Below are 23,004 nucleotides of genomic sequence, written 5' to 3'. Positions count from 1 at the left end.
CACACACACACACACACACACACACACACACACACACACACACACACCAGCCCTGGGAAAAGGAAGGCAGGATATAATGCAGTCATAGTCCATACAGAGAATTATAATATTTGTATGGCATATGGAGTTAGACGGAGTAGGCTGTTTGCTCTGGTCCTCGTGGCTGGCTCCAAATGATAATGGGATCAGTAACCTCAGCATACTTATAACCCATTCTCAACATACTAGAGAGGGAGCTAAGGCATAGGTAGCTGCTGGAGGGGTACCTGGCCTCTCTGGGGCAAGACTAGGCCTAGTGACCCCAGGGGTATTTTGTCCCTACTCCCTGGGACTACTATGATGGATACACCTGGGAATTTTCACATATACTCTGAATTTTTCACCCAGAGAATCCCAGGAATGGCCAACTGAGGAATGAAAGAAGTAGCCTTAGTCTATAATTGCCAATAGATGACATTGCCTCTGCTTGCACATCCCCAGTGATGGAGAGCTTCTTTCCTTCCCAGGCAGCTGATTCCGAGGAGACTTAGTAACTAACAATTAGCAAGCTCTTTCTTTCTTTTTTTTTTGCGGTATGCGGGCCTCTCACTGTTGTGGCCTCTCCCGTTGCGGAGCACAGGCTCCGGATGCGCAGGCTCAGAGGCCAAGGCTGACGGGCCCAGCCGCTCCATGGCATGTGGGATCTTCCCGGACCGGGGCACGAACCCGTGTCCCCTGCATCGGCAGGCGGACTCTCAACCACTGCGCCACCAGGGAAGCCCAGCAAGCTCTTATAGTGAGCATACACCCTCTTTCTGGTGAATCTCTGTCCTGGCTCTGGCTCTGCTTTGGGACCCTTGGAGCTACTTTTTCCACCTGGTTTCCAGCCAGCCCTGCAGAGATGGGAAGGCAGTAATGGCGGGGGAGGAGGGTCCCCTGAGTTTACTTTTCTCAGGTAGCATAGCTCCAGTTCCTTCAGGCAATGCTTACAAGACATGTGCCCTGGACTTGGCCCAGTTGATCACTGTTCTCTCCTAGGCCCTGATCTGGGCATAGGACTTCATATGGCCTGGGAAGTATAGCCCAAATCAAGACTGTTCTATTCCTATTACTGGCTGTTAGACCTCTGTTAATGCAGCCTGAGCTGCCACTAGCTGTTTCTGCACAGGTACAGGCTGGACACTGATACCTCATATTCAGGCCTGTCTAGATCTGTTTTGGACTGCGAATCTACTGTTTAAGATTAGCTAGCTCTCTGATGGGGCCCAACAAACATATTCAGTCCTGCTCCAACAGAAAGGGGCTAAATCCTATTCTGCTTTCTCCCTTTCCCTTCCCAGAAACCTGCCTACATGCCTGGACCCAACCCTCAGAAAGGTCCCCACCGCCATGGCTGGCAAAGGGATCTGCTGTGGGCCAACCTTGGCCACTATCATTCTTACCTTTGCAGAGTGTTCTGGGATTTATGACATGGCCTTGTTGGTCGTGGGAAGGCTGTGTGCCCGGGGAAGGCGTGGAGATCCGGGCTCTGTGGGCGGGAGGCAGGCCCTCAGGAACTGGGGGTGGGACCCTCCAGTCTTAGAGCAGTCTCAGTCTGGCTAGAGCCTTCAGCCCAAGCCCCGGATCCTTCAGCACCCAGTGTGAGTGTTGCTTAGTGCGCCTACCCCCACCCTGATTCCCTGGTGCTGAGCTGGACTAGTAGACTAGGGTTCCCTTAATGGAGGGAGGTCTGAGTCCCCAGGGGAGATTTGGTCCTAGGCCTTTTAATACAAATCTGCCCTCCAGAAGGAAGCCCAGCGTGAAGGGTCATGGTGGTCGGCGCAGTGGGGGTGGGGGAGGGAGTTCTCTGCCCAGAGGGAGAGGAAGCAGAAGAAGCCCAGCTGCCTCAGTCTGGGTCTGTCCTTCCTGGGTCTGGCCCAGCACAGGAGACTCAACCTGAGTGGAGAAGGTTCCCAAGACCCTCAGTTCCCAAAAATCTTGGATCGGGTGACATGGTCTTCTCAGAGAGGAAGGAGATAGAGGTCTGGGCCTCCGGAGGGACTCTGGTATCTCGGGGTCAGGGTACTGCTGGCCTGAGGTTTGGATCATTCTGAGCCTGGGGGTGGGATGGCTGGTAGCCTGTGGTCCCATTGAAATAGGTTATGGGGCCCTCCCACTGTTCCTAGTTAACTTGGGTGAAGAGCAGGAATGTGGTCAGACAGGGTCAGTGGGAAGGCTTGGGTCAGCCTGAGCCAAGGTCCTTTATCTAGGTTACTTGGCCTGAAGTAAACCTTGACTTGGAGCCTTAAGCTATCAAGTGGCAAGAGGCCTTAGTCTTAATGTTTGATCCTAGCATAGTTCTGGGCCTTGGTCTTCCCTTCTGTGCAATGGGAATAATAACCCTTCCACCTCTGACCCTTCTCCTGAGTGGGTATGAGGGTCATGGGAATGAGGTGGGCCATCAGAGCTCCCATATCCAGGCCACTGGGAGCCTCTATTCTCCATACTCTTCAAGAGGTGAACCTATAGGACCAGTGTGCCAAAGGAATTCCTATGAGCTGACCCTGTCTCTCTGCTGTTCCTGCCCCATCTCCCTCTGTACCTCCTCTTCTGCACTGCTTTCCTTTTTCCTTTATGCCCTTCCTACGCTTTACACTCTGGCTCTTCCCTATACTCTGAAAAGCCAGCTCTGGAAAAGGCCCCACTTTCCTAGGCCCAGGTAACCCCACCAGGCCCCAAGTTGTGTCCCTTGCCCTGCCTGGGCACCACTCCCTACAGGATGTTCTCTGCGGCCTCCCAGCCCTTGGACCCCGATGGGACCGTGTTCCGGCTCCGCTTCACGGCCATGGTCTGGTGGGTCATCACTTTCCCCGTGTTTGGCTTCTTCTTCTGCATCATCTGGTCCCTGGTGTTCCACTTTGAGTACACAGTGGCCACTGACTGTGGGGTGAGTGCCAGGCTCCCCAGCACCTGGGTCAGGGCCAGGTCAGGAGATGGTGATAAGGGTGGAATCAGACAGTAGGAGAGAAGGTGGAGGGACAGAGAGAGGGGAGAGGGATAAAAGGATGGTGGGGGGAAAGTCAGAGCTGGGGGGAATTTGGGGAGAGAGACTCAGGGAAAGTAGAGTCACAGTCCTCCAAGAGTAGAAGAGGATTGTAGAGGGTACAAGGGAGCAGAGGGGGCCTGGGGGAAGGGAAGAGAGTGGGAATAAGCAGGAGAGATTGCGAGAGGGAGAAGGGGGCTGAAGAAAGACCAGACTGGAAAGGAAGCCAGGACTGAGGAGGTAAGATGAGGCCAGGAGCCAGGAGAAGTAACAGGTGGCTTTAGCCCAGACTAGGGGCCTGACCTGAGAAGACGCCCAGCCCTGCCCTGGCTTCTTCTATCTTTGTTTCTCCTCTGGCAGTCTCAGGCCCCACAACCTATATCCACTCAGAGCTTTGCCAGCTAGAAACCTAGAAGGAGTTCCTGCCTCCAAGAGCAGTCCATCAAGCCTTTCTTGAGGGCCCAGGGGTGGAGGTTCTGTGTCAGGGGCATGGAATTGAACATGGACTTGCCCTTAGCATCTTATTCCTCCAAGAGACAGACCTAGGCACAGACAGTCACAACACTGTGAGATGAGGTCCCTTCTGTGATAAAAGGGAGCACAGGGATGCGGGGTCCAGGAGAAGCACTTAAACCGGCTTGGATGTTGGAGACTTCCTTCCTGGAGGAGGGGGAATTGTTGCTGTGGGGTGAAGAAGGACCTTTGTGAGTGCCAGGCGGACAGCTTTTGATTTTATCCAGAGGGCAATGGGGAGCTTTGGAAAGATTTTAAGCAGGGAAGGGACATGATCAGATTTGAGCTTTAGAAGACCATTCTGGCTCCTGAGTGGAGAACAGATTCAACGGCAGAGGGCAAGAGTAGGGAGACCAGTGAGGAAGCTAGTGCAATAGCTCCTGGTACAGGGGATACCAGGGCTAAGATGGGGGACTATGAGGTTAGAGAAGAGGGGATGGAGTCCAGAGAAGAGTAGCAAGTAGGATTGACAGGAATGGGAGTTTTTGTCCAGTTGGTGGGGAGGGGAAGGGGTGGTAAGGTATAAAGAAAAGTCATCCATAATTTCAGGGGACTTTTATCTGAGGCCAGAGGAATGAACCTCTAATGGTGAAACATGAGGTTCTATGATAAGGAAGTTTTTGGACCCTCTCCCTTTATACCATGTGAATTTCTGATCTACTGCCCTGCCATAGATCCACTGAGCCATGTCTTCCAGGCCAAAGGGTTTCTATTCTTGGGGAAAGAGGTTATGTTCCCATCTCTCAGTACCCTTAGCTCTGGGCTTTTGGGGAGGTTTGTGGTGAGCTGTGTACGTGGGCTCTGATATCTCCTCATGTTGCTTGTTGTTGGCATAGTTGGTGAGTGGGGAACTTGTGTATTCGGAATGGCGGGGGTGTATATGAGTATCTGTACCTGATTAAGCGTGTGTGTGTGTGTGTATGTGTGCATGTGTGTGTGTGTGTGTGTGTGTGTGATGAGGGAGGCAATCCCTGCTCTTAGAATCCTGCCCCACCCTTAATTTGAGAGGAGCTTGTGAGGATGGGACAGGCAGCCACAGGGCCCTAACCCTCATCCTCCTGAGGCATCCCCCTAACTCCGTGCCATCTCTACCCTTTACCTCTTTCCCAGCATCAGTCAGGGCTCTGGGCCCTTGAATACTCTCGGCTCTCCCAGCCAAGCCTTAGATGTTGGTACTGTTCCCTTTAAAGTAGCTGAGATTGGGGCAGAAGTTTTCAAAATGAATATTCTAGAAAGTGGAGGCAACACTCCCACTAATCCTACTCAGGGGACCTACCCAGAGAGGCAGAAAAGTCAAGTAAGGAGGCTTGGAGGTCTCAGAGGTGTCCAGTCAAGATATGATTCCCACCTTTCACTCATAAGTCGGCCTTGCCACGTTCAGTAGCCACATAGATCACAGCCAATTTGCAGGCTTTTCAGGAAAGTTTGTCTTCTGAAAGCCATCGCTTGTACTCACTGCGTGCTAGACACTGCAGATGCCTTGCATACGTTATATTTAGTAATTCACCGTCCCCTGCAAGGTAGGTGACGTCATCCCTATTTTGCCAATGAGGAAATCAAAGCTCAGAGAGGTGAAGTGACTTGCTCAAGGTCAGCCAGCTAATAAAGGCAGAGCTGGAATGTAGACCCAGGTTTGTGTGGCTCCAAAGCCTCCATGTTGCCCTTCACTGATTACTCAGAGTGAATATCTGAGCCTGGTCTCAAGCTATGGTATCTCAAGCCATGGCCTCGATAGAATCACCCTCTCTCTGAGAGCTCTGCACTTAGCTTCCTCTGACAGTGCTGAGGGGAATCCATCTCTGTTTCTGTGAAGGCTTGTGAGGGCCCTGGCTGGTCCTGTCCCAGGCCCACCCCTGCCCTGTGAGCTTCCTCCATCATTGCCTGCCTTCCCAGCCACTCTGGAGACCCATTCAGCATCCCCACTGGGAGAAAGGAAGGGGTCTTCCAGAACTCCATCTCTGAAGACTTGTCCTGCCATAGTCACAGCAGGGTCATTCCCTCTCTGGGTTTCTGGGCTCTGGCACTGCTCTGGCTCTTGTTGAAGGTCTAAAAAAGTCCACGGAAAGTGTGGGCAACAGACTGGTAGATTCTGCAGTCATGGAATCTTTTAGAAATGCAGATTCTCAGATTCCAGACCTTCTGCATTCTCACACAATTCCAGGTGACTCGTATGCATATTAAAGTTTGAGACATACTGCTCTAGGCCCCTGAGTCTAAGAGATCCTCTTCCTATTCCTGACCTTCCTGTTCCCATCGAAACTACTGTTCATCCATCCCCCATTCTCTCACCCCCCAAAATAAGCAACATCAGTCCTTGCAGCTGTGTGATATTATCTCCTTCCTCAGCTTTAAAGAATGACACTCCAGTTCCTTAAGGAATGAGGGAATTCCAGCCTTTGAGAAAGATGGATGAGAGAGATGCATGAGAACAGGGTCATTTTCTTAGACTACCCCAGGTTAGGAGCACCCATTTTCCTAAACGTGACCAGAGTGAATGTATCTTCTGGCCCAGCTTCCCTAGGATCTCACAGCACCCTCTACTACCTTGGTACCCCAGACCAGAAGAACAAGGGAAGCTGGGAGCAGTCAGGAACAGCTTAGCTGGGCAGTGAATCCAGCGCTGTGCCGAGGAAGCTCAGATGCTCTGTGACTCGTTTCTGTCCTTGGGACTGAATCTGGGTTGCTGGGCTCATGGACCCTCCCACAGGACTTTATCCAGGTCACAGCCCTGTGCTGTGGGCTCAGAGAGCATCTGAACCTGCCTATAGCTTTCCCAGCCACCTGTAGGGAGATGGAGGCGGTCCCACTATGCCCCAGCACAAACCCCAAGCTGGCTAGGGAATGAGAACCAGGCACACTGGGGACCTGGAAGGGGACCTGGAAGGACCTGGAAGGGGAGGTCTCCCTGGAGAGCTCTGGGGCTCTGAAGAAGGACATCCTGGAGGCAGGGGACTGGATCAGAGCCTTCTGAGTGTCAAGGTGATTCCACAGAGAGGAAGATCTCAAGGTGGGTGGGGCCGGCAGGGGGCTGGTGCCCAGATGGTTCACAACTCTCTAGGTGCCCAATTACCTGCCGTCGGTGAGCTCGGCCATCGGCGGAGAGGTGCCTCAGCGCTACGTATGGCGCTTCTGCATTGGCCTGCACTCAGCACCCCGCTTCTTGGTGGCCTTCGCCTACTGGAACCACTACCTCAGCTGCGCCTCCCCGTGTCCCAGCTACCGCCAGCTTTGCCGCCTCAATTTCGGCCTCAACGTCGTGGAGAACCTTGCGCTGCTAGTGCTCACCTATGTCTCCTCTTCCGAGGACTTCAGTGGGTGCCTAGACAAGGGAAGGAGGAGCGGGGAGGGGTTCCGGGAGGGGATGTCCCTGCCCCCCACCCCCGCCCCCCGACCTTACGACGCAGGGCTCTGGGTGCTCCCTGCGGTGCATGCTCCCAGCCCTCCTCTCTCCTTCCAGCCATCCATGAAAACGCTTTCATTGTGTTCATCGCCTCATCCCTCAGTCACATGCTCCTCACCTGCATTCTCTGGCGGCTGACCAAGAAGCACACAGTAAGTCAAGAGGTACGGTCTACTCCTAGTGGGGCTGCAGGCGGCCCAGAGGAGAATCAAGGACACTCGTCCTCAGGATGCGGGTAATGGTGAGGTGGGAAATGGAGTTCTTTTGCAAACTGGGGCTGGGGCTGGGCTTGGGGACAAGTGGAGGGTGATTGATCAGAATCTGGAGCTGTGTTTGGGTAGCATGGGAAAATGGAGAATAGAAGAGGTAGTGCCTCCAAATGGGAGTAGAATGAGGGGCAGCACCCAGGCTGCAGCGGGAACACTGCGTCAGGGGTCTGTGGTCTGTAGTAACTCTGGTGCCTCCCCCCGGCCCTGCCCCCCCACACCCCGTACTTTTCTTCTCCCCACAGCATCTGGAGGTGTTGGGTTGGTGGGTAACTCCAAGTAACTTTCATACTCTGTCCCCCTGAAATGGGAGGGACAGGGACCCCACTGTACCTTGGCCTCATTACACCAAATGCAGGGGTATGAAATGCCCATCATTCCTGCTGCCCCTGCCTCTGCCCCCTTCCATGACCAAAGGAGGCAAGACAACAGCCCTTAGGAGTTGGGGCCAAGAGGGGAGGCTGTCCGCACATATCTAACAAGCTGCAGAGTGATCAGACAGCCCATCCCCTAGGAGCGCAAGTCCTACAACTGGAAACAGCGGCTCTTCATCATCAACTTCGTCTCCTTCTTCACGGCGCTGGCTGCGTACTTTCGGCACAACATGTATTGTGAGGCTGGAGGTGAGGCCAGGCGAGGATCCATAGGTGGTCACAGTGGCTAAGGGACAGTTGGGATGTTTTCTGTAATGTGCAGTATGGCAGTGGCAGTGGTCTTGGGGACTGCCTGCCATTGTGTTCTTTGCGTAGTGATGCAGTGGTGGTGATCTATCAAGAGGCCCCTGGGGGGTAGGGAAGGAGGCTTATCACGCCCTGTTCCTTGTGTCCTTCCCACAGTATACACCATTTTTGCCATCCTGGAGTATACTGTTGTCCTAACCAACATGGCGTTCCACATGACGGCCTGGTGGGACTTCGGGAACAAGGAGCTGCTCATTACCTCCCAGCCTGAGGAAAAACGGTTCTAAACCCTTCTCTCCTGCTGGCGAGGAGGCCCACTGCCCAGAGAAACTAGGACAGGATACCACTCTGGCCTTCCCTTACCCGCTGCGTCCTCTCTGAGCCCTACTGAAGCTGGGGTAGAGGGGAAGAAGGGAAGAAAGGCACAGGACAAGGCTTTCCCCGGCCCTACTGGCTTCTCCTTTCCCCCAGCCCACGTGAAGGCACAGGCTCCTTCAAGCAGCATCACCCGTACCTGAGAAGCCCCAAGAAGCTGAGCTGGCAGGAGAGCTCCACCATCTGGTGCTAAAAGAAGTCCTGAGGTTCATAACCACCATCTGGTTCTTGGCCTTTACATAGCCACCTCTTGCTGAGGTCAGGGACCACTGAGCAGTGGCTGCTACCAGAAAACCGCAGCCATTTCTCCCCATGGGGTCATTCACTTGACCCATGCGTCTAATGATCTACTCTGCACATTCAGGCCTGTGACCACATTCCCCTGCTGAGTATGCCCAGGTGTCCCAGACCTGACTTCCCCTCTGATATGGTGTATGCCCTTCCCTATGTGAGCCTCCTCGTGTCCGTGTGGATGATGGGGGTGAGGGGTGGGAGGCTATATGGTTTCCGAGGGCTCTGCCAGTCTGTGCTTCTCCCTGTGGAGGTGGTGTTCTGTACCCAAAGGATACAGAAAAAGCACTGGCACAGCACGTATTTCCCTTCCCTTGTGGAATCTCTGGTTTACAGACTCTTCCTCCTTGGCAAAAGGTGCCAGGTAGAGGGGACAGAGACACAGATTCCTACCCCAAAACGGGCTCTCTGGTGTCCCCCCATCCTCCCTACTGCCTTAGGCCCTGTGCTCTTTTGGTTGTACATTTTATTTCAAAGGAAAATAAATTTTTTTTTTTGCCAACAGTCTGGGCTAGGCTTGCTTGTTCGGGGGCTTGTCTCTTTAATGGAACTGAGGGGAGGGACAGGCTCCAGGATGGAGGGAATAAGTCCATGGTAGGGTATGATTCCATGTGGCGTTTCCCCCCTCCACCCCCTTAGGCCTGGAGTCTCCCAAGGCTGGTCCAAGCCTTGATTTGATGAGCAGGAGTGACTGAGCTATCCCTGTGATGACTCCAGGTCTGGAAGCTGGGCTACCTGGGAGAGTCTTGGGTTGAGGCGATGGCCTGAGTTCCAGCCCCAACTCTGACAGTAAAGATTTGTCCCCTTGAGGGTATAAGGGGACAGCTCTCAGATGCACGACTGTGAGAGCACCCACCTGCAGGCTGATGGCTCTCAACCTCTCCCTTTCTGAGTCCTAGATCAGGAAGTTTTTCCTCATGCTTTGCATCCCAGTCTACTACAGAATATGTGGCTGGGCCCCAGAACAAGACTGGCCCCTCCAAGGGAGCCCAGAGCTTTGTTAGGGAAATTGGGGGGTGGGGGGACCACAATGAAGCCTATTGTCCCCTGTCCCCTCTTGTAGGAAACAAAAGGCTCCCAGTCTCTGGGGAGCCCTAGCCCATGCCCGGCCCCTGCCCAACCCCCCATGCCCAGCACACAGGGAGGAGCCAGCGCCACTGGAGACAGGAGGTTTTATTGATGCTGATGGGGGTAGGAGGGGCCCCCAGGAGCCCAGAGGGGGTGGGGGTGGGGCTGAGTCAGTCAGCGGATGCGTAAGGCCTGGGCACATGGGGGTAGGTTAGGGCACATTCATCTTCTTAGGAGTCTGTGGCTCCTTCTCTGGGGAGGGGAGAGAGCATCTTGGGGGGTGGGGGGCAATTTGAAGAGCAGCGAGGGAGAGGTTAGGGATGGCTGAGAGCTCCTAACCTGAGAGAAGGCACCACAATAGGCAGCAACATCTGTGTGGAAAGCTGGATCAACTGGTCAGTAGGGGAAAGTGGGGAGGAGGCACTGGGTTGGCTTCTTGGGGAGGGGTCCGGCCTTGGCCTGGGTGAGCTCTTGAGCATACCTGGTGTTCCCAAGCAGAGCGGGGCAGGGCCCAAAGCCCCTTTCTCCGTGGGCCTCCTCAAGGAGAAAAAGGCATTCAGGGAGCCCCCTTGGCAAGGGGTGCCAGAATTAGTCCTTAAGGCACAGCTGGGGGCAGACAAGGCGCCAAGGCACAAAGGCACAACTGGTGGCGGGGCAGGGGCAGCCTCCAAGCTGAGTGCCAGGGTCACAAGAGGATGCAGGACCGCCCACGTTTGACGGGCGTGGGGTTGAGCACGGCCCGGACAGCCTCAGCAAACACTTCCTTGACGCCGTCCTGCTGCAGGGCTGAGCACTCGAGGTAGCGCACAGCGTGGATCTGCTTGGCCAGCGCCTGGCCCTGCTGCGGTGTGATGGGTGCCTGGCCCTGCTCCTTCAGGCGCCGTAGGGTGTCAGGCTGGGCTCTCAGGTCCTTCTTGGTGCCCACCAGGAGGATGGGCACGTCGGGGCAGTGGTGGCACACCTCTGGATGCCACTTGTGCCGCACATTCTCATAGGAGGGCGGACTGGCAATGGAGAAACAGATGACAAACACGTTGGTCTGAGGGTAGGAGAGTGTGCGGAGGCGGTCGTACTCCTCCTGGCCCGCTGTGTCCCACAGGTTCAGGTTCACTGTGCGCCCGTCAACGGCACTCTGGGCGCTATAATTGTCGAACACTGTGGGGATGTACTCCTTGGGAAAGGCGTTGGTTGTGTAGCAGATGAGCAGGCACGTCTTGCCCACAGCCCCATCGCCTACCACCACACACTTGATGCTCTGCATGGCGGGTGCAGCTGCTGTGGTGGAGGCTATGCCTCCTTCCCCTTCCGGGCCCCTCTGGATGCAGTGACCTATGGACAGATGAGAGGGATACTCTTGGTTAGGGAGGCCTGTATCCACTGGGAAGAAAGGATGGGGGCATACAGAGGGAAACCAGCTCCAGTTCTTTTAACCTGAACACCATCCTGCAATCCCATCAAGACAGACCTCAGAGAGACAGACACGAAATGGGAGAGAGGCCCTGAGACCACACAAAGATGCTCAGGGATAAAGAGGCTGGCACTAAGGTGTAATATATTATGCAAAGCACATACGTTCTGATGCCAGACTGACAAAGGTCAAAATCTGGTTCTCCTATCTCCTAGATGTATGACCCTAAACAAATTACTTAACCTCTCTATGTTTCATTTTTCTAATCTGTAAAATGGGGATAAAATAATACCTACTTCATTGGGTTGTTGTGAGGATTATATGAGTTAACTCACGTAAAGCATTTAGAACAGTGCCTGGTCATAATAAGCATTCAATAAGTATTAGCTACTTTTATTTTTCCTCCAGGAAGTATAGACGCAAAAGGAGGGTGCGCATTTGTAGGGATCTACCAGATCCTCTGTCAGATATGGACCCCTCCCACCGAGTAGACTGGAGAGGGCTTCTAGCACAAGGCAGCTGTCCCAGGTCACTCTGAGTTGCAGCCATGGGCGGAGCCTCTCCCAACTCAGGGCCCACACCCTGCCTAGTGCACTGATGCTTCAACTCCAAACCTGACATCTTGGCTACTGAACGCAAACCAAAAGGTGCAATGAGAAACCTGCTGAGTAGGGGCACAATTCTCTAGACAGTTGCCCTGTCTCAATCCAGGGTACCCTGGGGATGGGGAAAAGGAAGGAGAGCTTACCCCATCATTCTTGGAAGCATGGGAAACCCTATCTGGCCACACATACCCAGGCTGGCAACTCAGTGTAGGAGAACACTGGAGACCGAGCCAGGGCTGGAATTCGGTCTGGAATCTGTGTGTGTAATGATGAATGAGGCAGAGGCTGTGGCTCCCAGATGTCTGCATCTTCTCTCAAGGTAGGGTGAGGCAGATCCTCCAAGCCCAGCCAGAAGGGATGAACAGAAGAGTAAGACAAAAACTTGATTTTCCCCCTTAATCTTCTGTCCCTTTCCTGAGACCATGGGCTGTGCCTCTGAAGAACTTGAGGGGCTTCCAGACTCTTGGGTAGAGAACACAGTGCCATTAAAGCACTATCACTGAGAAGACATGCTGGAATCAGACTGGTCAGGGATTCTAATCACAGCTCCACCAACTAGTCATGTATGATCTCGGGCAACACATTTAAGTTTCCTGAGCCTCAAATTTTCTCATCTGTAAGATGGGGATAATCTTGCCTATTGGGTTAGAGTTGGTCAGAGTATGAAATGAGCTAACATGTAGAAAGTGTTTGGCATGAGGCGTGGCACACAGGAAGTGCCAAATAAATAAGCTGCTGTAATTATCAGTGGGGTGAGTTTCAGAGGAGTCCTAGCTCCAGCCATCACCCTGGTCACCTGGGCAGCTCACAGGGCCTTCAGGTGAGGAACTGCTCTTCTGAGTTGTGGAAAAGAACAGAGCTTCCGGAAACCCTGTGATTATTTATACTGCTGTGGCAGGGGTCCTCCTCTAATTGGCTACTTCCTCTCAGCCATGGGGGACTTTTTCTAGCTAGTATGTGACTTCCTTTCCCTGCTACTCTCTCACGACCAGGCCCCTGCTCCCTGGAAGGGGATAGTCCTGTTTCAGACACACCCAGAGCTCTTAAGTATCCCCCGCTCCACCCCAGCACCTTCACCACTGGCCCATTTTCTCCATTTCACTTTATACACAGCAAGACTGCACCCTGGTCTGACAACCTCTTACCTCCCAGCCTGACCTCTCAACCACTGGTTCCAAAGCCTCAAAAATCACGTTGGGAGAGGGAGGGAGAATCCGCCACTGGGAAGTGGAAAAGGAACTCCATGGTGTGGAACCTGCAGAGGATCCAGGGCTTGGTCCCAGCTCCCTCCCAGGCCCCAGCTTCCCCTGGGACCAGCTGGGAGGGAAATGAGTTCATTCTATGAGGTTGCCTCTCTGGTTCACATTAAAAATATTTCCACCTTATTTGCATGAGTAAGTGTGTGTGTTCAACCTCAGGAGAGAGGATACAGAGCCTTGGGGTATGGATCCAGGAAGAAAATAAGGACCCTCTAGGGCAGTAGAGAATTGGGGATTGGGAGTCAAGAGAACTAACCTAAGTCCTAGCCCCAGCTCTGCTCTGCTGCTGACTCACTGTAACCAAGCATGAGGCACTTACCCTCTCTGAGACTCAGTTTCCCAACCCATGAACTGGAGAGAAAAAAGCCTGTGCAAGGGTACTAAGTGGATGAGGTGAGACATTAAGGAATCTGGGAGCAGGAGATAGGACGATGGGGATAGGAAAGGCCCGCAGGAGCACGGGATGGGGGTGGGAGGGCTGATCAGTCAAGCAAATGCGTTAAGACCTCAGCATGTGGGGTCAAGTCAGGCCACATTCATCTCAGGATTCTGTGGCTTCTTCCTTGGGGGAGAAGAGACAGCATCTTGGGGTGGTGGGTGTTGGTGCCATTACTTGTGTCCACTGGATTTTCCAGGAGACCCCAGCATCTCGAAAGCACAACTCCTAGGCCTGTAAATCCTCAGTTCCACACAAAGCAGGGGAGTGGGCATGGCAGTGTGACGGGGAACTCTTCCCCCTCAAGCCCAGCACTGGGCTGGCCCAGGCAGGAAGGCAAGGAGGGAACTCTGGCCGGCAGTCACAAGGCCCAAGAGACTGAAAGTACAGCTGGCTCCAGGCAGCTTTCTAGGGAGGGGTTATCAACCAGCAATCAGTAAATCAGCCCTCAAAGGAGCGAGGAGGGAGAGGGAAGCTTCCGGGCTGGCAAGGGAACAGGGACTGACACCACCGGAAAAGGATCACGAGTGAGGTAGTGTCCAGAAACAAGCAGGGCAGAGGCAGTATAGTATAGGGCCAAGAGCACCGGCACCTGAATCTGACCTCCTGGGTTCACCTGCCCACTCTGCCACTTGATTAAAAGCCCTCACAAGGTACAACCCTTTATAGATCACAATATAGATCATATTACATTGTTTTGATCCTTATAACAACTCACTGGTACTATTCCTATTTACAGGTAAGGAAACAAACCCAGAGCAGTTAAAATAACCCAACGTCACATAGCTAGTCAGCACGGGAGCTAACACAGATGCCAGTTTTTTAACACAGACCCCAGTTTTGCAATCCAAAGTCCTATGTTTTCCTCAATGTGTCACAGAGCCTCCAAGTTACCCCTTAACAGCTGACTTTGTGACCTTGAGCAAGTAAGTCACTTCCCTTCCTGGAACCTCAGTTTCTTCAACTGTACAACAGGCATGATAAAACTTGCCCTCCCTGTCTCAAAGGACAGCAGTGAGGATCCTGAGCACAGGAATGAATGTGCTTTCTAAATTCAGAAGTGGGGTGCACAGAGAAGGTGGCAAAAGCAAAGTCTTTCATACCAAGAGGCAGGAATCATTGAGTACGCAGGTGTCTGAGTGGTGGCGGCAGCCCAATTCTCCCTCTTCAGGTCTAGTTCAGACCCTTATCCTCTCTCCCAGGACAACTCTTTTCTCTGAAATCCTATGGCCTGAACTGGGTCAAGTAAGTTCCCACAGCTCATTTAAGGAGGGCACATGCTAAAAGGTAGGGTCTAGCCTGTACCACGCAGGAAAAAGGGACAGTCAACGCTGCAGGAGGCCACACAAGGAGAGTGGCTTGCCTGGGGTTGGGGATTGACTGTGGCTTATTCACCAAGTCACTTTTTTTTTTTTTTTTTAAAGAAAAGAACTTTTGTTTAGTAAATAAATAATATTTGCAGATTGGTATAGTATTAACCATATTACAATGACTTGTTCTGGCTTTCGATTCCCAGCTTAATTCAGATCATGCCTGGTCCTTCATCTTGGCATTCAGAATTCTTCATAATCTGGCAGGGGTTTTGGAGTCAGATAGACCTGGGTTTAAATCCTAGTTCTGCCACGATGAGCTAGGTAATAGTACCAACCTTATAAGGTTGTTAAACGGATGAAGTGAGTTAATGCACAATGTATATATATAAAGCAGGTACTCGGCAATGTGAGTTCCCTGCTCCAGAGGGGTCTACATTGTCCTGTGTAAACAAGCCAGGATCATTCTGGCCTCTGAACTTTTACTCTTGTTGTTCTCTCTGCTGCCATTCCTTCTCCCCTCTCAAATCTTCCTGACTCAAAGCCTAGCTTAAGTCTCATGGTCCCACGAGGCTACTGAATTCTCCTTTCTTTGAACTTCCACAGTATGGCCACCCTTTAAATCCTTCTTTGGCTCTGTGTGACTCTCCTTCTCCAGTAGTCATACATAAGTTCCTTAGCTTGTGGATGCCCCCCCAACCCCGAGCAATACTGAAGCTTGAGCTTCTCGACTCCCCTACAGAAAAGCTAAGTATAGAACTTCTGACCTGCTTGCTTCTGTCTGTGTTACTGAGATCTGGATAGACAGGTCAGAAGCTCAGAACTGGGCTGATACCCCCCCAGTCAAAACTGCAATGCTGAATCTTTTTGGACAGCAATAGCAGCCAAAAGCTTTGACTGGGATAGGAAAATCTTTCCTCCCAGTAGCAGCTGGACCTGGCTCCCGCAGGGAGCACAGCCCATGGGGCTCACCCTGAGTGTAGTCCCCAGAGCCCAGCTTGTACCCAGTGGGGCCTGGTCTTGGGTGTGGCCCAGGCAGGCCCAGAATGGGGGAGGAAAAGGAAGCAGTGGATTGCCTGATTGCCAGATCTCCTGATTGCCAGATCTCTGTGGCCATAATAGCAGGGGAAGTGTCCCAATTGGGAGTGGAGGAGGGGAGGAATAGGCCCGAAGAGATGGGGGAGTGTGGAGGCAATAGGAACTTACTACAGCCTTCTAATCTGCCTCCCTGACACGGGGGATCCCCTTTTGCAGCCCTCGCTGAAACTCATTCTGACTGTAATCCATCACTCTGGGTATTCTGATCCTAAGCTCTGGCCACATCACCCTGATCCTCTCTACAAGCAGCCTCTACATTCTCTTTCCCAAAACACATCAAGCAGCCATATTCACTGTCCCGGTGGGAATCCAGTATTTCTCCTCCATTTCCATCCTTCAACCCCCCACCCAGCAGCCCAGAAGACTCCAGTTGCCTCAAAGGATCCCCCAATTGGTCCTCCAGAGCCAAGCATCATTGCCACCTCCTTCAGGGAAGTTTTGTAAATCACCCAAGTCACAAATGACTTATCCCATCCATGGTCTGGTCCCATTTTCTCACAAGTGCATTATCTTAGTCACGTGGAAGCTGATCTGAATCTTATCTCTTGTCACTAGACTGGGAGGACCTAGAGGGCAAGGTCCCGGCTGATCTGTCTCCCCAGGCTGAGCACAGCACACAGTGGCTGTCAGTAAAAAGCTGAATGAACACAATCTGTCCTTCATGTCTTTGCACATGGGAGCTCCTCTTCCTGGAATTCTGCTTCCTGCCCCCACCCCCTCACCCTACCCCACAGCCTCCCAGTCCTTTAGGGCCCAGCTCCATTCCCCAGCTTCTCCAGGACACCACAGCCACCCCTTCTTCTGCCCTACCTTCCCCAGCACTGTTATTATGGTTCACTGTGCTGAACTTAACAGGATGCCTCATGAGGAGGGAAATCTGTCCTGCTTACTTCCAGAAGCCCAGCAGAGAGCTGAGCAAAAGCTGCAGACTGACACACATCTCCTCCCTCATCAATTCAGATTTTGACTCTGGGAACAAGGAAGAGCCTCCATGCCCAGGAGACATCAGACAAAGGTAACTAACTTCCTCCCCCTGAGGAGTACAATTCAGAGTAATGAACACATTGGCTAGATTGTCTTGTCCTCAACTGGAAGGGTGAGAGGGGTGGAGCAGGCATAGCTCTAGCCCAGTGGTGATGAGGAAGATGCGTAGGAAAAGTGGTCCTGATGAGGCTAAGGACTGGGGATATCTGAAGACCAGGATTGGTCAAGGACAAGGCCAGGGTCAGGGTTATGGTCATGGTTAGTGTTAGAAACAGCTTCAGAAGCTCTGCCAGTCTGTCTGTTTGTTTTGAAGGGAGGAGTGGAGGAGAGATGGTACGAAGAGGCTCAAAGGGGCTGCAGCTGGGCTAGGAGGAGGAAGCTGGGGGAGACATGAGGTCAGCGTGGGGCTGGGACCAGGCCAAGGGCTGAGTCTCTCTTTTTCTTCCCCTTCTCTCATTAGCAGGGGCAGAACCCAAGACAGCCTAGTTCCCAGCCTTAAAAAAAATTCACACTGGAGAATTCTCCACCTCTTGCCATTCTCCACCCTTCAGCCCCTGCAGAGGATCCTGCACTCCACGAATAGGGTAAGAGACGGAGCGAGTTGACTTTACCCACTAGGGACTGGAGAGGAGGAGGAAACAAGACAGCTATAGCTGGGAGGGCTGTGGGAGGCTGGGACCCTTTCACTCAGTCCCAGTTCCCTTCCTTCTTCTCTCGGTGTCCCAGCACCTGAGATGCTCCACACACAGTAAGTCCCAGGGTTAGGGCAGCTCTGACTGGGGGAGCTAAGGAGGCTGCCCCTCCCCCATCAGGCAGCACAGAGGAAGGCCCAACACTTGCTTCCTTCTGCCTTCCTCCTCCCCACCTAACAGCAGCTCAGCAGTCCTGGGGCCCCATGAAAGGCCCGTGAAGTGGCACTTCCTTTGCCTTTGCTCACTTCGCACGAGGCTGTACAGAAGTGCCATCCTCCCAATCCTGCCTCCCCCACCTGAAAACACCCACAGAGAGACCCAGGGCTGCCCAGTCCCTTGAACCCCGCCCCAGATCTGAGGGGGTTTCCACAAGGGAAAAAAACATCAGGGAGGAAACTCCGGCATCTATTTTCCACTGTCAGTTGGGGCAGAGCTGGAGCAGGGCACCGGGTACCCCCCCACATTGCTGAGCCCTGGCAAAATCCTTGACACTCTCTGCCCTCTTCTCTTGTGCTTTGGGGAAAGGGGCCACAGCGCTTGTCCCAGACAGATACTTAGACCTGTTCAAGGCTGGGTCCAGAGTCAGGGGCACAGCTATGAGGAGCCTCTTGAGGGAAAGAGAGTCAGAGCCATCAGTATTCTGTATGCTCTTTGGAAGTATTGATAGGCAACTTCTTAATCTTGAAGCTGAGCCACAAGAGACAAAGCTGACCAGGGTTATACAGAGGGTTGCGAGCAAATCCAGGACAAGGACCTGGGTCTCCTGACCTCCAGCCTGGGAATGGGCCCCTCTCTCTGACCTCATTCAGGATGACCCTACCATGGTTTATCCCTTCAGGAAATGGGCCAAAGGGGCCAGGTTGGTGTCTGAGCCCGTTTTGCTTCCAGGGCCTCATGCCTAGCCCATGCCGGGGCATCCATGATTTAGAACTGACATTACTGGACAGACAGCCACCCTGAACTAGCCGAGGAGAGCCTCCTCTAGGCTCAGCTCCTGGGGAGATGCCCTCCCCCCATGACATGAGGACAAAAGAGGAAGCTGGACCCTGGACAGGAAAACCGATCTGTTCTGGGGAGGCGGCCCAGGCTTTGTCTTTGGTTTCCCTCCTCAAAGAACCCTACAAGCCTCACCACTAATGGGTCTATACTCTGTATGGAGAGGGGTCTTCAGTCGGGGACCACATCTTCTTCACAGTTGCCCTGCTACCCTCATTCTTATATCTTCTCAACTGTCTCGCTACAGCCACAACCTCTCAAATCTTCCTGCTTATTACCCCCTAAAAGCTCACACCAGCCACCTCAACTGCCTTAGTATCTTGCCAGAAACAACTCTCCGTATTCTCAACCAGGATCTGTGACAATCTTGTATCAGCCACTTCTGTTCATGTCAAGACCTTGACCATATTTCTTTAGCCAAGACCTCAAGGGCAGCCTCCCTTGAGGGATATAGCAGACACATATCCCCCACCCTCATCCCCCCACAAAATATTTCCCCACTTAGATTCCTCCCACCCTGGTTATATTTTTCCAGCAGTGAATTTCATGCAATTAGCTCAAACCTCCAGTGGGGCCACATCTTGCCTGGGAGAACCCGTCTCATCCATCCTGTCTTCACTCTTAGAGTCCTGTGGGTTGCTCAGTTATCTAAAATAAGTACTGGTTTGGCAGGTGGGGAGTCAGGACTCCTGGGTGGTTTTTTACTGAGCCCTGATGCTGGGAAAGTGCCTTGCATACATATCCTTCCCTGAGCTGGGATTTTTATGTAGGTCCCTGGGATTTCCTGCTGGGGCCAAACCCCCCTGTACCTCCCAGAATCAGAGTAGCAGAGACAGGAGTGTGGAGGAAGGGACAATCCATGGGAGAGGGACAACGGTGAGAAGGAAAGAGGACAGAATGGGGAACAGGGGTAGTCCTTAAATCTAGCTGTGCTTGGGAATCCCATAAAAAATAGCACTTGCTCCCCTCCACTTCTCTTTTCTTCTAGTGGACAGAAATGAATAGAGTAGACTTGAGGAGGTAGAGAGAAACAGGATCTCTCAGCATGCATCCCAAAGGCTTAAAGAAGGAGCTCTAGAATGGGAACAGCAAGAGCTTATAGAGCCAGGCTGGAATACAGTTAGACTTGCAAGAAATTCCCGAAAGAGAGGGAATAGGGTCCTAGGTGAGGGGGGCATGTTAAGGATGTGTGAAGGCAGAGGGGTGAGCAGAACTCCAGAGAGCTTCCTGGTCACCAAGGCCTTGATGCAGCCCTGGGCACATGGGAATCTGGCCTGCGCAGGCCTTGGAAGGCAGCAGGAAAGAGGGGGCAGACACCTTTGCCTCATACCCTTCTTTTTTTCCTGAACTGGAACTACCACAGTTAAGACTGAACTTAGACCAGCTATAGTCTTCCCTCCAGAATCCTGCCTTTACCCCTCCCTTTCCTTCCATCACACCTAGTTGACCTGGTCCCATTGTCCCCACAAGGTGGTGCTGGAACCAGTGAGCACTGGAGTCAGGGACCTTTAGGCTGTCCCCCAGCTTCCAGGCCTGGCCTCTTGATCAAGCACCCAAGGGTCTGGGGGATTTTGATTTCCCACGGCCTCTCTCACCAGACCTATTCCTGTGTCACTCTACCCTGATACCCTGACTGCTACAGACTGCTTCCTCCTACCTAACCACAACCTCACCCACTGCAGGTTCCCTTCATTCTGCTGGCTTCCCCTGCTCTGGGCCCTCACAAGGCTGAGGGCAGTTATTTTGTCTCCAAAAGATAAAGATGTGGACATGCAGACACTTGCATGCACATACACATATACAGCGGTTTTCCAGCCCTTTCATCACCTCTACCAAGGGGAGGCTGCAGCCTGCCTCTCTGAACTAGGGAGGTCTGAAAAGGCTCCCCAAAGCTGGAGATAAGTGGCAGAAAGGAAAGGAGAAGAGAGGGATCCAGAGGAATGAGGGGAGATAGAAGAAACAGAGGGTGGATGTGTGTGCAGGAGCCAGAAGCTGGGCACGGAAGGGAGGGGGAAGGCCACTGGGAGAGGACAGAGATGGACAGAGAAGCAGGGTAGGTGAGAGGTCAGGACCCAGGCATGACTGTGGGGGGGGAGAAGGGACTGAAGAGAACGCAAGAAGAGAGTAACGGAGGGTTCGTGTCTGAAGTCTGATGGAATCTGAAGAAGGAATGGAGGAAGACAGAATGAGAACATGTAGAATTCAGGGACTAATAAAGGGGACGGGGGGGGGGGGGGGGGGGGGGAAGACCAGGAGATGGCTCCTGATCATCTTCCAAGGCTAGAGCCTCGTGCTGCCTCCAGAAGCCCTGTTCTCTCCATCTCCTGAAACCAGTCCTGCTCTCCTCAAGTCCTGCTCTCCTGATGCCATCTCCTCAAGGACTATCAGTACCTCTGAATAAGAGTCCTTTCATCTCTAGTCACAGGGCAAGACCAGGTCCCTTCCTTCCTCAGTTTACTCAGCAAAGACAAAGCCAGGCACTAAGCAGCGAGGCACAGCCGATGTCTGCTCATTAAAATACCTGTTGCTCTGTTCCAGGGATGGAGAAGTTGGGCCTCAGAAAAACAGACATAAAGAGAGAAGGATTGGGGTCGGGGGGCTCCCCCACCCTCCGCCTGAGCGCAGAGGACCCTTAGGTTGCAGGCTGCGGCTCTGGGTCTGGACCAGCTTCGATCTTCCAGGGAAGGAGCTCTTTCTCCGCAGCCTCGGGCTTCAGAGGCAACAGACAGCCTCTCTCTCTACCTCACAAGTGTCACAACTGCCAAAGCAGCGGGAGCGCCTTCTCTAGCCCAGAGGCCCCTTCCTCTCAACACACTTCGTAACAGCCCCCTGCAACTCCTGGGGGCACCCCACCTCTGAGTCCCATCTCCCAGCCCTAAGCTCTTCCACTCAGAGACTTTTCTCTCGGAGCGGGAGACCCTCCAACCTCAGGAGTTCCTCGCGGCTCCCGGGGGCCGGTACCGCCGCCCTTGGTACAGGAACCCACAGTCCCCGAACCGCCGCCGGCTTGCAGTGGCCCGTCCCCGCCCCGCCCGGCCGGCCGCGCCCGCCCAACTTGAAGCGAGCCGAGCACCTCCCGCCGCGGCCTCCCGCAGCCAAACTTCCCGGGCCCGCGGCCGCGTCCAGTCCGGGGCCGGGCGGGCTCCCCTACCACGGACCCCCAGCCTGCCGGCCGGAGCCAGGCCTCACCTGGTGCCCTCCCCGCCGCGGGGGAGCTGGGGGGCGGCGGCAGCGGGTCGGGGCTGGAGAAGGAAGTGAGAGCAGGAGGCCGGAGGAAGTGGGGGGGGCGGGCCGGCCGGCGGGGCGGGGCAGGGCGCGGGGGCGGGGCGGGGCGGGGCTCGACAAGGAAGTCCGCCGGCCGGTTCACCCCCCCCGTCCTGGTCGCCCCAAGCGGGTGGGTCCCGGGCCGGGTACTGGGCTCCCCCACCCCAGCCCTTTACCTCTGAGGCCCTTAAGGTCAGTCCTCCCAGTCCCCTTCTTGCCACCTCCACCCCAGCAGAGGCCCTAGCCTAGGCGCTTGGCTTTTGTCCCCCCTCCCCCTATCTCGCCCCCACCAACCCCTGCGGTAAGATGCTGTGAACAGGCGCCCCTAGGCCTGGTACCTTCAGTCAAGCCCAGGGATCGAGCGATGGCCCAGGCTGGGGGTTGGCCAGAATAGGTCCGGCGGGGCAGTCCCCACCTCTGCCCCGAGCCCCGGGGGAGTGCGGGGTGGCGGTGATTCAGCAGTGGGAAGGCCCCAGACCCCTGGGAAGGGTGCGGAGACTGGGGGAAGGAGAGCTGGCGTCAGCACCCGGGGAAAGACAAGATCAGCAGAGGCGCAGGCGGAGCCGCGGGCCCCAAAAACAGGATGTCGTGTCGTTGTTCCGCACCCGGCGGCTCCGCGCGCCTGGGCTCTGGGGAAGGGGGTGGGGCGGAGCCAGGACGTGGGGCTCCCCTCGCACCCTCTTCTCGCTGGGGCGCTCAACTGCTTGGGACAGAAGGGCCGCACCCAGTCCTGAATCTTGCCGGGGCTCTGGGGACCGGCGGGTGGGCGGACTCGTGGGCGCCCTCTGGTGCTTCTGCTCCCTGGCCTTGCGCGTGGAGCTCTGACTTGAGAAAGGATATCCTTCGTTCATCACAAACTTTCTGAGTGCCTACCACGTGCAGAGCTGCGTGCAGAGCTAGGTGCTGTGGAGGAGAACAGGCATTAACGAAAGGCTCCCTGTCTCCAAGAGGCTTTCCAGATAAAGAGGAAGAACAACTCCGAGAATAAATAGTCCAACCTTTCTGAACCTCCATTCTGTCTTTGGCAAAATAGAGTAACTTCCCCTTCATCCTGTAGTTGTGAAGATGAGAATGGATGTAAAAGGCCTGCTGCCAATACCTGGTTCAAAGTAAACACTCAACAAATACTTCTTTTCCTCTTCTTTTTAAAAATCATACTACTGTAAGAATGAGTTCCCAAAACACAGTGTGCCAGCCCACATCTTTGGGTCTTTGTGCATTCTATTCTTTCCGCCTCTTTCCTGTATTGACTGCCGGGCGAAATCGACTCAGTCTTTCACAATCTGGCGGTGATGGACCACTGCCTCCAATGACACTCGCACGCGCGCACACATGCATGCACACACACCACCTCTGCC

The 23,004-nt window shown here is 53.9% G+C and overlaps 2 protein-coding genes across 17 annotated transcripts in view; one reads left to right on the top strand and one right to left on the bottom strand.

Annotated features, from left to right (window-relative positions):
• PGAP2 (post-GPI attachment to proteins 2) overlaps positions 1-21,033 on the top strand; it is a 25,933-nt gene extending 4,900 nt beyond the window's left edge. For 2 of the 13 annotated variants that reach the window (XM_027115586.1, XM_027115579.1), the window contains exons 3-6: positions 6,573-6,825; positions 6,972-7,066; positions 7,695-7,803; positions 8,017-8,449. In XM_027115586.1, coding sequence (XP_026971387.1) covers positions 6,573-6,825; positions 6,972-7,066; positions 7,695-7,803; positions 8,017-8,147 — 588 coding nt within the window. In that variant the 3' untranslated portion in view covers positions 8,148-8,449. The other 11 variants (XR_003434563.1, XR_003434562.1, XM_027115577.1 and 8 more) reach the window with 11 other exon arrangements.
• Positions 9,682-22,269, bottom strand: RHOG (ras homolog family member G). Of its 4 annotated transcripts, none has more exons than XM_027115588.1 (2): positions 21,985-22,269; positions 9,682-10,923 (listed from the first exon to the last, which is right to left on the bottom strand). In XM_027115588.1, exon 2 carries the CDS (start codon positions 10,853-10,855, stop codon positions 10,280-10,282), a length of 576 nt encoding a protein of 191 aa, XP_026971389.1. In that variant the 5' UTR covers positions 10,856-10,923; positions 21,985-22,269; the 3' UTR covers positions 9,682-10,279. The 4 variants fall into 4 exon arrangements, with proteins under 4 accessions (XP_026971389.1, XP_026971388.1, XP_026971390.1 ...); XM_027115587.1 differs by lacking the exon at positions 21,985-22,269 and adding an exon at positions 21,572-21,691; XM_027115589.1 differs by lacking the exon at positions 21,985-22,269 and adding an exon at positions 14,406-16,659.
• Positions 22,270-23,004: the final 735 nt, after the last annotated feature.

This window comes from Aethalodelphis obliquidens, unplaced genomic scaffold (genome assembly GCF_003676395.1).
Source record: "Aethalodelphis obliquidens isolate GAN/ISIS:26980383/991018 unplaced genomic scaffold, ASM367639v1 scaffold14, whole genome shotgun sequence".
Lineage (NCBI taxonomy): Eukaryota > Metazoa > Chordata > Mammalia > Artiodactyla > Delphinidae > Aethalodelphis > Aethalodelphis obliquidens.
The sequence above is the reverse complement of the archived record's forward strand: the minus strand, read 5'-3'. Positions and strand labels throughout refer to the sequence as shown.